Genomic DNA, 15,723 nt, shown 5'->3' with positions numbered 1-15,723 from the left:
CCAGCCACTTCCTCCACTCCTCTCACTCAGCAGCAATCTCTGCGTCTCTACTGTGTACTTCTGAGTAAAATGTTGGAGGGAAAAACCATATGGTACCTTCCCTAAAGCCAGCCTTGGCGGGGCAGTCGGGCGGTCAACAGGGATTGAATGACACCCGGGAATGTAGCGTAGCAGGCAGGGAAACGGGGCAGCCCCTTGCAGCCCCGCGCGGAGGAGCCCACCGCTGCCCTGGGAAGACAGACTGGCACATGGGTTCAGAGCCTGCATCTGACCACGTCCCCACGTCCCGCCTGAGCCTGGGCTGGCTCCTGAGCTCTCTGAGCCTCCACATGCCCGTCTGATGAAGGTCTTTGCAGTGTTTACCTCCTGCCCAGCCCTCAAGCATGGTGGCCGCTGTCATTCTTAATGCCACCCACCTCCAGAAAGGCCTCCGAACTGGGGAAGGGCAGCCTGTTCACGCCCAGTGGCTCTGCCAGTCCTAGGCTGGGTCACACAGCTGACTCCCAAATGAGGGGACTTCCACTCAGAACCCCTCTCCCAGATCTGCCCAGGGCCCGTACCCAAACTCTGAAAGCCAAGCCAACTGCCTGACATGACTAAGTCCCAGGACGAGCCCAGGTATGTGGGAGATTAAACTAAATCAAACTGAAAGCCTCCGAAGGACTGAGCCAGCCGCCACGTGCCCAGGAAAAACCCAACTGAGCAACAGGCCATCCCGCCCGGGGTGGGGCACGCGAGGCGGTGGTACCTTGATGGACAGAGAGCCCGTCTCTCTGTTCAGGGCCAGGTCGGCGGACAGGGAGGTGCCGTAGTCCACGCTCTCGGAGGTGGACAGGCTGCCACAGTCGTCCCGCTTGGAGGGGCTGGGGGCCGAGGCGGGGAGCTCCAGGCTGCCGTTGGCCAGCTTCCCGCTGCCCAGGCTCTCCAGGGCGCTGCTGCTGGGCCGGCCCTGGCTCGCCTTCGGGGCCCTGCTGGCTGCTGGACTGGGGGCTCCGTCTTGCTCGGCGACGTGCTTCTCCTCGGTTACCTGAATTCTGGCATCCATTGACATGGGCCGGGACTTCCTCAGGGACACGGGCACTGCTAGGCCGTTCTCATTCCCAGGGGCCAGCTCGGAGGGGCTGGCAGTTTGGAGGGCTCTGTCCCCAGAGGGCTGGCTGCAGGGCCCATTCACGCTGTCCTGTGGCTGGCTGGGTGGCAGCGGGGACAGAGGCGATTCCTGGGGAAGCTTGTCGGTGTTGAGGCTTAGCGGACTGACCTCAACAGAGTCCCGAGTGTGGTTCCCCAGCGGCTGGAAAAGAGATCAAGGCTTATGCTGCTGGAGGCCCAAGGCAGGCCAGAGGTGCAGTGCAGTCAGAAAGTCAGACTCCCCAAAGGCAGTGGGCCAGGCCTCCAGAGTACGGGAGGTTCTGCTCTGTGCCGCAGTCTTCACCCCTCCCTGCTGCCCCCCAGTAACAATATTACTACCTGCTTTATGGAGTGGGAGTCTCCCATCTCTAATGTGAGTTTCATGTAGTAGCTGTCCTGCCCAGGAGCAGGGGACAGTGGCTACGGACAGCTCGTGGCCCATCTGGGAGGGGCGACTGCTACGCTGCTCTGACCAGTTGTGACCATGTGGGAAAATGGGTCTCCATGGCCGGACCTCCCAACTTTTCAAGGCAAGTAGGATGACTGGATTTTAACGTGAGATCTCTTGATGTCCTATACATCAATCTGAATTAGTAACCATTAAAAAAAAAATCACATAAAGGCCAAACCAAGTTTAATCTGGTCTTCTAGTCACCAAGTTCTAAGTTTTCTGTTTTTGTTTTTTAGAGTTTTTGTGGAATGGGAAGTTGTATGGATAAAACGTAAATGTCCGGCTTGATCTCAGTACATAACAAGAGTGCCACCAAGCAGCCACCTTCCGGGTCAGGAGGAGGGGACGCCAACACCCACCTTCCCAGTGACAGTCCCCTCCCGCCTTCCCTCAGTCACGACCCGAATTATGATCTCCAAGAGCCAGGGGCAGGGGCTGTCCAGGTTATAAGCTTCATATTAATGAAGCACCACGAGCATTATTTTGGATCCTGCCGCCACCAGGTCTTGACCCTGGTGTTCCCATCTGTGAATGGCAGCAGGGTCTATGCCTGTCCACATGTGCAGGAGCCCCCGCGCCTCCAGGGCTGTGGTTACTGCCCCATCCTGCTCACCCTCCTGGGGATTCAGGATTCACTTCCTCGTCCTGGAGAGGGCTCGCCCCAGCTCCCACTCCTCCCAGGACTGAACTGAACTCGAGGAAGACACTAGATTGTCCACAGTACAAGCACGTGGGCAGACTCCGGCCCCTAACCTGCAGGTCCAGCTTCTGCCTCGCCAGGCATGGGGGACTCCCCCGGAAGAGGCTCCCCCAGCACTCAGCCCGGAGGCCAGGTTTATACACGTTTAAATGAGCTTTGATTTAGGTTTAAAATCAGCAAATGATGAGGCTAAAACTAACGCACCCACGGCCCTAGGGAAGGCCACACAGGGCAGGGAAGGGAGGTGGAGGGAGGGACAGCTGCAGCCCCTGGGCCTCCCCTGGACTGGATCCGACCTCACCTATCTATACCAAAGTGGCCTAAAACATTCTCGTTCTCTAGGGGACACAACAGGAAAAAGCTGGGAAGCAACAATCAGTTACCAACTTCTAAAAGTCACGCGATTTCACACGAACATCTAGATCCCGGTCTCTCCGGGGAAGGTCTAGCGCTGGCCAACACCCGGCGGCCTCTCCTGGCCCGTCCCGGACCATGGCCTCTTACATAACCCGCAGCGTGGGAGGGGCAGGAAGGAATGCTTCCGGCTCCCAGCACCCTCCCGGCCTCCCTGCCTGGCCTTACCGAGGTGGCGTCTGCGTCCTCCTCTTCCTCCTCCCCTCGACCGTCCTCGATCTCCTCCATCACCTCCGCCTTGGCCTCGGCCACCAGCTCCCGGAGAGCTTTGTTACTGGTGACACTGCTGACGAAGGGGTGCTGAGGGGACAAGACAAGCCCGGGTCAGAACTCTCCAGGGCTGGGGGAAGGCAGGCGAGCGGTGGCAGCTGGACCCCCAGGCAGGGAAGGCCACTGCAGTTCTGAGTGTGACCTTGGGAAGGGAACCCAGGGGCAGCTCAGAGAGGCTGTGCGGGAGGATGAGGGCCGGCTCGGCTCGGGCACTCGCAGCTGTGTGACCCAGATAGGTCGCTCAACCTCTCTGAGCCAAGGCTCCTCATCTGTGGAGACATTACACTAAACCACAGGGCGGCCACGGAGAGCAGATGCGACAATGCAGAGGAAAGCTTGGACTCACGCTGGGGGTGTGCATGCGTGGCCCAAGTCCTGACAGGGTGCAGAAAGGGAGAGAGGACCGCCCGTGACCAAGCCCCCTGGGGGTGCTCTCCCGCTCTCCAGTCTTGCTCTGCAAGTGCCCATACCCTCTGGCTTATAAACAACAAAGAAAAGAACAAAAAAGGAAAGAAAGCAAGCAGAAAAGACAAGACAAAAAGACAAGGCTTTGGGGCCAGCAGGTGGCGTGGTGGTTAAGGGTGCTGGACTCCCACATGGTCAACCAAGGTCTGGGCCTGGCGACTTGCTTTCTCACTCTCTCCCCTCCCCTGTCCCTCTCTGGTCAAATAAAAATAAATTAATGAATTAATGAAGTTAAATAAAATTATTGTTTTAAAAAAAAGGAAAGGAAAGGCTTAGGCCAAAGAAGGAACTCAAGCTCCATTTGGGGCTGGCAGTCTGTGGGTGTTTTTTTAATTTATTTTCCATTGTGAAAGGCTTTAATTCAGTCATGCACCTCATAATAGCGCCTCAGTCACCCACGGGCCACGCATCCCAGGGCGGGCACACATCACAACAGGCCACGCCATGCAGCCCAGGGTGGCCGGCTCACCAGCCAGGGTTGTGTAAATACGCTGGTGATGCTCACAAGGTGACGAAATTGCCGAGGGACACATTTCTTCCTCTTTTCATTTTAGGTTTTTACCAAAGGGCACGTGCACTTACCGGAGAGAGAGAGAGAGAGACAGAGAGACAGAGAGGAAAAGTGAGAAATCACTTCCCAAGGCTGATGGCCACACCACAGTCTCTTTTCTGTTCTGCTCTCGGGATTTGGGGCACGCACACACACGTGCCCGGTGTGAGTTTCAAGCCACTGGGTCCGGGACTCGAATCGCAGTCAGTCACATGGGAGCCCACACCTTAGCCATCTGCTTGCCTGCAGACACATTTCTAAGACTATATCCTTACAGTAAAATGTTGCAGGAGTGTATGATTTTATAAAACATACCACACGTGTATTTTGAGGTGTAACTTATATACTGTAAGTTGTTAAGCTCAGTGATTTTTAAGTTTTTGCTACAGAGGACCTGTGCTTGCTAGCGACAGAGAGAGAAAAAGTGAGAAGTCACCCCAGGGGGGGTGCATTCCCTTCTCCTCTTGGGATTTTGGGCACGCACGCACATGCACGGGAACAGTTCTCAAGCTACTGGGTCCCAGCTCGAACCTTGCAGTTGGTCACGTGGGGTCCAACTGCCTAACCACACACTGGCTGGCCTGCTCAGGGACTTTTCTACGGACACTCACCTGATGGGGCCACCACCCAGCTCAAGCTACGGGACATCTCGGCATGTTCTCTGTCTCCCAGGTAGCCAGGGCCCACAGCTGCCTGTCCCCAGAGCCTGGTCCCACCCGCCCTTCAGCTTCAAGCGGACGGCCCAGTGCCGGCTTCCCTTACTCAGCTTCATGGCCGAGAGTCCACCTGCACTGCCACCATTCCAGTAAACCCCTCCTTCCATTCCTGCGCTGTGTCCCCGTGTGCCCGTGTTGCGCTGTGCTTATTCACTGAGCTGCTGGACTTCAGGGCTGTCCCCCAAGTTTGGTGACTACAAAGAGAACAGCTAGGACATTCGGGCATGGGCCTTCAGGTGGCACTATGTGTGTGGCTTTAAGAAAAGATACAATGACCTGAGGGGGAGTGCATGTGCTACTCCAGTCTGCACAGGATGTCAGTCTTTAGTTCACGACCTTGCAAAACAGAAGCAAGATGCCGTGTTTTATGGAGGCTGAGTCAGCATGAGGTATCGGGGTAAAAGCTGGGCCTCAGGTAGCCTATCCTCCTTACAGCCTGCACCAGGGTGTGGTCTGGAGGTGGGGTTCCCCTACCTGCCACTCACCCAGATGTTGGGAAAGGAATATTGAGGGGGAGGGGGACAGTGCTGAGTAGGAATTTGTCCATGTGAAATTTACAGGAAGGCTCTGATGAAATTCGCTAATTTTACTCTGAGTGTGGACAAGACTTCTGGGGAGGCGTTCCAATGGAGAATACTTGCTAGTGCCACGAAAACACACCCAGAACTGATGTATCTGCCACAAACCATCCTCGTTGTTTGTTCTTTTGATTTTTCTTTCTTTCTTTTTATTTTATTTTGAGGTTTTTGTCATAGGGGGCATGCACTCGCTGGAGAAGAGAGAGACAAAAAGAAATACAGAGAGAAAAATCATGCACCAGGCATCATTTTCAAGTTGCTGGGTCTGGGACTGGAACTGCAGTCAGCCACGCGGAGTCCAGCACCTTAACCACCAGGCCACCTTCTGGCCCCTCTTCGTTCATTTAAAACAGTTCATTTGTGGAAGGCCACCAGGCCACACTCTGGCCAGCCTGGGCACTGGAAAGCAACAAACCTCCTCCTTTGAAACGGCCCTAGGGCTGGGGTTTTCCTACACCCGTCTGGCTGGTCTGCAGTTCTCTAGTTCATGGAGCTGACAAGAGGAAGAATCTTACTTTCCTTTCTTTCCCTCCCCCATTCATTCATTGATTCACTCCATGAGGAGGCCAGCTAAGGCCAAAACAGAGCAAAGCAGCTCAGTGGGGTCCCTGCCCTTAGGGACTAATGGGGGGGGGGGTTGACCACTGAGGGGGTGGGCACCAAATTCCACCATCAGAGGCCCTCCCTGAGGAGGTGACGTCCAGCCTGAGACCTAAGGGCATGAAGGGACTGGCCAGGGAAAGACCTGGGCACACAGAATTCCAGGTGGAGGCAGCAGCCAAGGTAAGACTGGGCTTGGTGGTTAAATGAGAACGCAGGACCAAGACCAGCAGGAGGCATGGTAGTCCAGGCGCTGGATGGCCCACAGGCTGGATGCAAGTGCGTGCGTGCCCAAGGTCCCAGGAAGAGAGAGGAGGAGGAGGCACTGTGGTGTGGCCATCTCTCCTGGGGGGTGATGTCTCATTTTCCCTCTGTCTCTGTCTCTCTCTGGCAAGAGCACATGCCCTATGGCAAAAATGTAGAGGGAAAAAAATGATAGACCATTGTTAGGGCCTAAGCCCCTGCCCAAGGCCCAACGGGGCAGACCACAATGGACACACCTGTGCTGAAATGTCCCACGGCCAAAGAGAACCTGCAGGAGGCTGACGGGTCCCAAAATAGGCCAGTTTCTCCTGGAAACGGGAGATTCCAGTCACCTGAGTCAGTGCTAACAGGCTGTGAAACTCACATCTCAGACTTTCCTACAAGCTTCACCCAAATGCATTCTTTTACCTTTCAGACTCCCTGGCTCTGTGGCCTGGTGATTAAGGCAGCAGATCCCGCGTGGCCACCCACAGGGTTCTAGTCCCTCCTGGCGCTTGAGAAACACACTATGTGTAGGCTCCCCAGAGAGAAAGCGCCCCAACGGGGCGTGGCCACACTGAGACAGGAGGGAACTGAGGCAAGGGACATTCCAAACACCAGAAACCAGACAGACGAGAAGCAGCTGAGACTGGGTATGAGCAGGGTGGGACAGAAAGTGGGAGGGACAGTGGTTCCAGGAAAACCAGAGCCGCTTTCCCAGCGAAGTCAGGAATAAACCACCCCAGGGTCAGCCTGGCACGTGGCCAAGTCCCGGAGGCCAGACCCCCCTGCAGCCCGGTTGTCCTGCTATGGGGAGCTGTCTTTTCTTTTGGGTAATACTTTTCCGCTTCCCCTCAAGGCCACGACAGCTCGTGCTGGTCTAACTCCCTGACCCTGCGCACCCAAGGAGGGCATGAACCTGTTCCCATCTCCCGTCACAGGGCTCCCCCTAGGCGAGCCTGCTCTGCGCACTTCCCTTTAATAAATCTGTGCTCCCCTCCTGCAGGGTTCGCTCTCAAACTCGTTCCCACACAAAGCCAAGGACCCTCGTATCCAGGACTGAGTCTCTCCGGCAACAATGCCACCCACCTTTCCCTCCACCTCTCCACCCTGTCAGGATTTGGGGCATGCACACATGAGTACCCAGAGTGTTTTTTAAACCACTAGGGCCAGGATAGGAATTGCACCTGGTCATGTGGGACCCAGCTCCCTACGTACAGGGCTTAACCGCCGTGCTGCGGAGCCGGCCTGACCCTTATTTTATTTTTTTAAGAAATATTTTTACTATAGGGTGCATAGACTCACTGGAGAGACAAAGACAGAAAATGAGAAATTACCCCCCAGGGGTGATGGCCTCACTGCAATCCCATCTCCATTCTCCTCTCAGAATTTTGGGCATGTGCGCACACGCGCTCAGCATGAGATTCGAGCCGCCAGGTTCAGGATTCCAACCACGGGGACTAGCAGTTGATGTAATGGCTATGTCGCTGAACTCCCATGTATTTGACAGCGGTTTGAGTCCCGGACCTGGTGGCTTAAACTCATGCCAGGCGCGTGTGCATGTGTGCCCAAGATCCCGAGAGGAGAATGGAGAAGAAGGGATTGCGGTGTGGCCATGCCCCCAGGGGGTGATTTCTCGCTGTCTCTCTGTCTCTCTCTGTCTTTCCAGAGAGCGCACGCGCCCTATAGCAAAGAATAAAACCTCTCCAGGATTCAAACCAGGTCAACTGGGTGGGAGTCCAGTGACATAACCATTACGCCACCTGCTGGTCCCAACCTTACTTCTAACCCAGCCCAGTAATCTCTTTCTAGACGGACTCTGCGTTCCTACGTCACTCTCAGAAGCCACGTGAGCAGCGCAGCTGTGATAATAACCTTTACCTTCAAAGATGGCACCGCTGCTGTGCGGTCTCAAGAGGTCATGAGCAGGGCGGTAGTAAGGGCTTGTGAATTGTGGGAGGCCGGGTAGTGCGGGGTTAAGAGTGCTGGCTGTGGACTTTAAAGCCAAGCGACCAGGGACAAAACCCAGCTCTACCCACATAGGCAAGCCACTTAACGTCCCTGGGCCTCAGTCTGCCCCTCTGTACGCTGGGTAAGAGCCTGGCCGTCCCGACACCACAGCAAGCGCTCACGGTGACAGCCCATACCATTGCCCCCCACCACCCACTGCTGGGGCTCAGAAAACACACCCCGACACGGCACGTTGGTAAACTGAGTTTCAAACAATGGAAACCGGAAGGTCTTAGAGGCTGCCTCAGAACCAAGGGCAGGGAGAGCGGGGGTGCTGAGGAGGACAGGGAGAGCGGGGGCATGCTGAGCAGGAGGACGGGGAGAGCAGGGGGGTGGAGGGGTCCAGGGCCTCAGCTGACACCCTGGACTCGAGGAGCAGTGACCGAGCTGAGGCTTACCAACAAACTCCACGAGTACCAGCTGAGCAGCTAACGGGTGACAGCCATCATGCTAAAGACGCCACCGCAAAATCCACCCACAGCAGCCTGCGGAGCAAGAGTATCCTCACCACACAGACGAGGAGACTGAGCAGAGGAGCGACCGGGATTCCAGAGCGGACTCGCCGGACTTCAGAGCCCGGGTAACTCACCACACGTGATACTGGCCCAAAGACACACGTGTGAGTCAGAGGATGAATGCCACTGGGCACCCGGGTCACCCGGCATGTGGCAGGGCACAGCGGAACACCAGGGGCTGGGGACACCCCGAGGCTGAGTGGGGCGTGAACAGCTCTGGAGGATGGGCCGGGAGCCAGGTTCTGGGCCACCTCTGCTGCTCCCAGCCAGGTGACCTTGGGCAAGTCCCCTCCCTGCTCGAAGACTTGGTGGCCTCCTCCGCCTCAGAGTAACACAGTGCCCACCCTCCCTCACTGGGAGAGGAAAGGGCACTGGCAGAAAACGCAGTGCCAAGTTCTGGAAGGGGAATTTCATAAAGTTCATGGAAAACAGCATTAAAGTACAAGTCCAGGATCAGCCCAAGGCCTTTCGGTTACGGTGCTGGATCCCACATAGCTGACTACACAGTTCAAGTCCCAGACCCAGCGGCTTGAGAAACACACCAAACACATGCATGAGTGCCCAAGATCCCTACAGGAGGGAGAAGTGGAGGAAAAGGGATTGCCCTGTGGCCACCCCCATGGGGTGCCTTCTCCCTCCATCCCAATCTCTCTCTCTGGTGAGTGCACACACTCTCTGGAAAAATTAAAAAGAAGAAAAAGAAGTACAAGTTTATTTTGTGCAAAAAAAGTGCTGAAATGCATGCAGAGTGTTGCTAGAAAATATGTCTCCCACAAACTCCGAAGACCCTTCCATTTCTGGGGAGACCGCTCTCCTACCCTGCAGCCCCGCTGTACGCTGAGACTCCATGAGCAGGCTTTCTTCCAGCCTCAGAGCGGAAATGCCTAGCTCGGGCCAGGGCTCAGGGCTGCTATGTGGGAGAGGACAGCTGGTCCCTTCCCGGAGGAATGTTCTGGAGGCCACATGAATCAGGGCAGGGGGTGCCTCCAAAAGGGAAAACCGGCCCCACTCGGCCTGGAGATTTTGCATCTGATAGTGACAGCCCTCCCTCCCCCACGTCTGGGGGCCTGCTCATGCTGCCCTGCCACACCACCACACACAGAAACTGGGCCGATGGGGCCCCAACCCCATCTCAGAAACGGAGCAGCAGGAGCGCGGCCTTCCAGCAGTCCGCCCTCACAGCGCAGCTGGTTCTTGTTCTCTGTTTATTCGCGATGGCATAGCTGCAGATGGCATAGCTCTTACATCGCTGGGCCCCCACATGGCCAACCACGGACTGAGTTCCAGACCGGGTGGCGTGAAAATCACCCTGGGCACGTATATGTGCATGCCCAAGACCCTGAGGGGAGAATGGAGGAGAAGGGATTGCTGCATGGCCATCTTCAAGGGGTGGGGGCATGGGGCGGGTGCTTTCTCACTTTCCCTCCCTGTCTGTCTGTCTCTGTCTCTCTTTCCAGCAAGTGTATACGCCCTAAGACGAAAACATCTACCCCCTGACCGCCCCCCAAAAAAAGTCTTTTCATGAATGAGAGAGAGAGACTTGGAGAAAGCACCCCGGCAGACTCCCAACGCTGCAATTCACCCACCTTCTGCAGCCCGGGGAACAGGCACATGTGTGCCCAGCTCACTCAAGGAGGTCTCTAGACACAAACCCAGAACCTTCCACGAGGGCAACCTCATAGAGCACTGTGTTTTACCTCTGCACCACCCTCTGCCCCATTTATTTTTTAAAGAATTATTTATTTAGGGGCCAGCATGTGGCATGGTGGGTAAGGTTGCTGGATTCCTATATGGCCGACCACGGTTCGAATCTGGTGGCTTGCTTTTTCACTTTCTCTCTCTTTCTCACTCTGTCCCTCTCTAGTCAAATTTAAATAAATGAATAAACAGAATAATTCTTTTTTTAAAAAAAATTTAACTCTTATTATTATGATTTGATTTGATTTAGGGCACATGTGCTCACCAGAGACAGAAAGAGAGAGAGGGAAAGTGAGAACGCAAGCTGCCAGGTCCGGGACTCGAACTGCAGTTGACCACGTGGGAGTCCAGCACCTCAATCACCACGCCACCTGCTGGCCCTGCCCCCTTGATTTTTAATGAGTAAATCTAATGCCCCCAACCTGCCTTGAGCATGGTGCTTACCAGTGAAGCTAAGCCATGACCCTGTGCTATTAACCCCATTTCAGAGGGAGACTGAAGGCTAACCCACTCACCCACAGCCTCACAGCTAGTGAGTGGCAGAGCAGGGACTTGAACCCAGGACTTTTCGACCCTGGTTCACACTCACAACCACTGAATTGCACACCCAGAGGGCCACCAGAGGCGTGGTGTCTGGCTCAGGCAGACAGCTGGGAAACGCTGGTCCTCCAGCTTATGTGGCAGACTGTCACACGGGGGAAAGAGCCTCCATCAGAGGTGGTGGCACGGGGACAGTGGCTGGCAGATCTGGAGGTGGCGCGTGCCCCTCTGCTAACAGTGCCAGGACATTCCGTCATCCCCGCCATCCACGTGAATTCCTCACGCGGGGCATCGGCCCAGTCAAGGGCAGCTCACGGCTGCTGCCATATGCCCCCCGTCCCCTGCCATATGCAGAAGCTTCAGGAAGCCAGCAGCCTCCTCCCCAACCAAAAGCAAGCTGCTCACCGCACCCAGTCACCAGGCTGGTCTCCCTGACTTGGCACGGCAGCCAGCAGACCATGGTCCCCATGTCAGTGGCAGGCTCCTTTGGTGCCCAGGAAAACCCAGGTCCTGATCCGGAGTGAGAGGCCCAAAGTGACCCTCCACCACCTGGCCTCGTGTCAGACAAACGCAACACAGCTCACCCGTCCCCTGGCCCCTGGAACCTGGCCTTGGAGAGGGGTCCCCCATCAGCTGACTGGGTGGCCCACTCTGCCTGAACCATTCCTGGCACAGCCTGGCCCAGGCCAAACATGGCTGTCCTCCCCGAGACTGGAACTCTGGCCCTCCCCAGGCAGGGGCTGCCAACATGACCACCCTCCAGTAAAACCCCTGGGCACACTGGGCCCTACGTAGCAGAACTGCGCTACTCAAAGGAAGCCAGATCCCACCTGGAGGCCGAATCCAGAGCCCAGGCAGCCTGAAACATACCAGGCACCCACGCGAGTGCCCAAGACCTGACCAGCTGAAGACTCGCTGACAGGCTGGCCCAAGCTGTCACTGGAGGGAGCTCCCTCCCGCGCCCGAGTGCGCACGAGCACGACTGAGAAACCGAGTCTCTGCCGAGCGTCCCTGGTGGACACTTCACATCGGTCACCACGTGTTGCCAGGGCAGTTAGGTGCGCCCTGGGGACACCAGGGGAGGATCCGGGAGCTCGGGCGGTCCCCCAGACGTCCCGAGCACCTTCGGTCTCTGCTGATCTCAGTGTGTTCTGCTGTAACAGCCGCCAGGGAGAGTGCAGCACCCGCCAGTCCTGCCCTGGGTGGATCTGGGCTCTGGCTCCGACCCCTCGCACGCCCTGACCTCTGGCTCTTCGGCCAAGTGCCAGTATCTGCCACCCCAGGCCTCAGCTTCCCTGCTCTGCCTCGCCCGCTCCCCTCCATGGGCATGTGCTCACACAGACCCCCTTCCTGGCCCCCCTTCCCAGCACAGTGGCCCCTCCCAGGCCCGTCCCCAATGCGGTTGATCACACTGTTCCCCACAGCAACCCGTCTGACTGCCACAGGGTTCCCCAGTAGGAAAGATGGGGTCTGGGTGGCAGCACTCCTGACCAGCACTGTGCTGGCCTTTGGGAGGTGCCAAGGGAAGAGCCTTCCTGGAGCCTAGGCCGGGCGGGGACCTATCCACTTCAGGGTTACTGCCAGCTCTCCTCTCCGCCCCTCAGGGTCCCTCCACCTCCAAGGAGTGCGGGCGGAGCAGAGTGGGGAGCCCGCCCCGAAGGGGGGCCCACTGACCTCCAGCAGCTGTGCAGCACTGGGCCGGGTCTCTGGGTTCTTGTCCAGGGCTGTCTTCAGGAAGTCACGGAACTCCACAGACCTGGGAGGACAGGGGTCAGTCCTGAGCTTGGAGTACAGTGAGAGCCGAGGACCCCTGGGCAGACTCCCCCGTCCTGGGCAGTCGTAGGCTTCCGGGCACACCCCTCAGAGGGTGGGCACCCTCATGGACTGGCATGGCAGAGGCAACGGAGCGAGGACATCCTTCTCAGCATGGACCTCTGCCCAGACGGACAGAGAGAAATCAGAGGCCAGGGCCTTGCCGAGGCCAGTGAGCCCCCACAGGGCTGGGCTTTGAACCTAGGCCCCTCATTCCAGCTCTAGGGTTGTGCCACACAGCTGCCGGGCTTCAGGAGGCTCTTGTCCCCACAGTGGAACTGGCTGGTCGGACTCCCTTTGGCTTAGGTAGAACCTCAGGTCAAGTGCACCGAGCAGGAGGCGTGCAGGCCCAGGGAGCTCAGAGCAGCCTGGAGGCCCGGGGCCTGACTGCTCCCCACTGTGAGCCTCGGGGGCCGGGAAGCCTTTAGCGCACCTCCCCAGCCCCATCTGCCCAGTCTAGCCCACTGACTGTCCAGCACACCCCACAGCAGGGTCCCAGCTCCTTACCACTTGGAAGGCGTGAGCAGCGTGGGCGGGTCCGACTTGGCGATCTTGAGCAGCACCCGCATGGGGTTGAGCTCGTGGTGTGGGGGCTCAATCTGGGCCATCTCGATGAGCGTGATGCCCAGGGACCAGATGTCGGCTTTGTAGTCGTAGGGCGTGTCCTTCATGGTCTCACACATGACCACCTCAGGGGCCATCCTGGACCAACCAAGGGACAAGAGGGCTCAGAACCTGTCCCGCTTGCTCGAGAGTCAGGGTCAAGGACTGCCACAGGCCAGTGGCAGGGGCTGGCAGCCCTGCGGACCCAGGCAGGGCCTGCACTGCACATCCCACGGTTGTCCTTGGGACGTCTTCACCCAGAACGAGGCCTGTGCAGCTCACCCTCCACGTCCTGCTGCAGTTCCTGAAGCCTACCACAAGATGGCAGCAACATCCAGACCACAGTCCTGGGTCCAGCAGGAGGGGAGGTGGAGGCAGAGGAGAGGGTGCAGGAGACGTGGGGGGGGAGGTGGGTGAGGCACAGAGACAACAGCAGAGACAAAAGGAAGAAGAGAAATAGAAGGAGAGAGAGAGAGTAAGGGTTAAGAGCAGTAAGTTAGAAAGGAGCCTGAACTACAATGGCAAGGCAGAACTTGGGAAAACACATGTGAGACTGAATGACAGAGCTTTGGTTTTGTTTTTAGATTTTTGCCACAGGGCGGAGGGAGGGGGGGAGAATGTAAGAAGTCACCCCCATGGGGAGATGGTTACACTGCAACCCCTTCTCTTCTCCTCCCAGGATTTGGGGCATGCATTTGCACTAGGTCTGGAACCGGAACTCAAACCGCAGACGGCCATGTGGGATCCAGCGTCTAACTACCACGCCACCTGCTGGCCCCAGAGTTTTGTTTATAAAGAAATAATGTTGGGGGCCAGCCAGCAGTGGTGGTTAATATGGCCGGATTCTACACGGCTGAGTGTGTGGTCTGAATCTCTGACCCGGCAGGTGTGCGTGCCCAAAATCTCGAATCTCATCAGGACAGATGGAGCAGAAGGGAGACAGCGTGACCATTCCCCATTGGGCGTTCTCTCTCTCTCTCTCTCTCTCTCTGGCAAATGCCCTCTAACAAATCAAAACAAAACAACCAAAGAAATCGTTCCGGAAAAGAAGGAAAACAGACTAGGGAAGTCCAAGGAGACTTCATGGAGGGAGGGGTTGAATCCGTACTGCTCTTCCTCATGGCCCCCCACCCCAGCCCAGGGCCCTACACTCAACACGAACTTGCTGAATGACTCTCAGATGAGCCGTGCTGCCGGGATCCCAACTCAGTCATTGTTTCACGTGCGTGTTTCATCCCATCCTCACAGAACCCCACGTGTGCCGTCAGGTCCCTAGCTGCATGCCCAGGGAACTAAGGCTAAGCCCAGCAACCGGTCCAAGGCGCCCAGGTCCTGCAGGCTGGGCTCCCGCTGGCAGGCTGACCCAGAAGCCCCTGCTTTCGGGCCGCCGTCCCCCAAACAACCGGAGGTCACACCCTGGGGACGTTGAAGCTTACAGCTCAGCCCACCATTCCTCCATCTGCCCGAGCTCCCGACTCACCAGTAAGGCGTTCCTATGAAGGAATCTCGTTTCTGAAGAGTTTTCAGGTTCTTGGCCGACACCCCAAAGTCAGCTGCAAGACAAGACCGCAGATGGAGTGTTCAACGGACATGCCTCCACTCATGGCCCCGGGAAAAGCCCCCATGGGGGCTCTGGGACACATTCCGAATGGACCGACAGGTGCCATTTCTGTCTCGTGAATGAGAGATCCCTGCGTACAGGAACACCCGCTGCAGTGGGTGCTGGGAAGGGCACTTGCCTGCCTGCTTCCCAGAGCATAAGCCGGCAGAGTCCTGAGGGGGGCAGTTTTGGCAATAAAGAGCAAGAACCTTTAAAATAACCATATTCATTTGATCCAATAATTCCAAATCTAAGAATTTATTCTAATGAAGTAATACTAATTTTTTTCTAAAAATCTGTACAAAATTATGTTCATAAAATGCCATTTTAGGGGGCTGGCAGGTGGCATGGTGGTTAAGGTGCTGAACTCCCACGTGGCCAAAATGGTTCGATTCCCAGACCTGGTGGCTTTCTCATTCTCCTTCTCTCTCTGTTCCTATGTCTCTCTCTGGTCAAACTGAAGAATAAATAAAATTAAATAAACAGTTTTTAAAAATTGTCTTAAAAATGCCATTTTAGGACCAGCAAGCGGCACAATGGTTAAAGCACTGAACTCCCATATGTCCAACCGAGGTTTGAATCCTGGGCCTGGAGGCTTGAAAATCATGCAGGGTGTACATGTGTGTGTGCCCCAAACCCTAAGAGAATGGAAGAGAAGGGACTGCAGCATGACATGTCCCACGGGGGGGTCTTTTCTTTGTCCCCTGCTCTATCTCTGTCTCCCTCTGGTAAGTGCATAAGCCTTCTGGAAGTTAAAAAAAAAAAAATCTATGTCACCATAAAAAAGGTATAAATGTACAGTGAGGACCAGGTGGTGGCACAGTGGTAAC

The 15,723-nt window shown here is 56.4% G+C and overlaps 1 protein-coding gene across 1 annotated transcript in view; it reads right to left on the bottom strand.

Annotated features, from left to right (window-relative positions):
• Positions 1–15,723, bottom strand: part of STK10 (serine/threonine kinase 10) — a gene marked incomplete in the record, with an annotated part of 115,765 nt that overhangs the window by 29,236 nt on the left and 70,806 nt on the right. Inside the window, 5 exon segments of the mRNA XM_027775894.1 lie at positions 749–1,291; positions 2,862–2,993; positions 12,553–12,634; positions 13,198–13,392; positions 14,774–14,846. Coding sequence (XP_027631695.1) covers positions 749–1,291; positions 2,862–2,993; positions 12,553–12,634; positions 13,198–13,392; positions 14,774–14,846 — 1,025 coding nt within the window.

Source organism: Tupaia chinensis, unplaced genomic scaffold (genome assembly GCF_000334495.1).
Source record: "Tupaia chinensis unplaced genomic scaffold, TupChi_1.0 Scaffold000612_1, whole genome shotgun sequence".
NCBI classification, from domain to species: domain Eukaryota; kingdom Metazoa; phylum Chordata; class Mammalia; order Scandentia; family Tupaiidae; genus Tupaia; species Tupaia belangeri.
The sequence above is the reverse complement of the archived record's forward strand: the minus strand, read 5'-3'. Positions and strand labels throughout refer to the sequence as shown.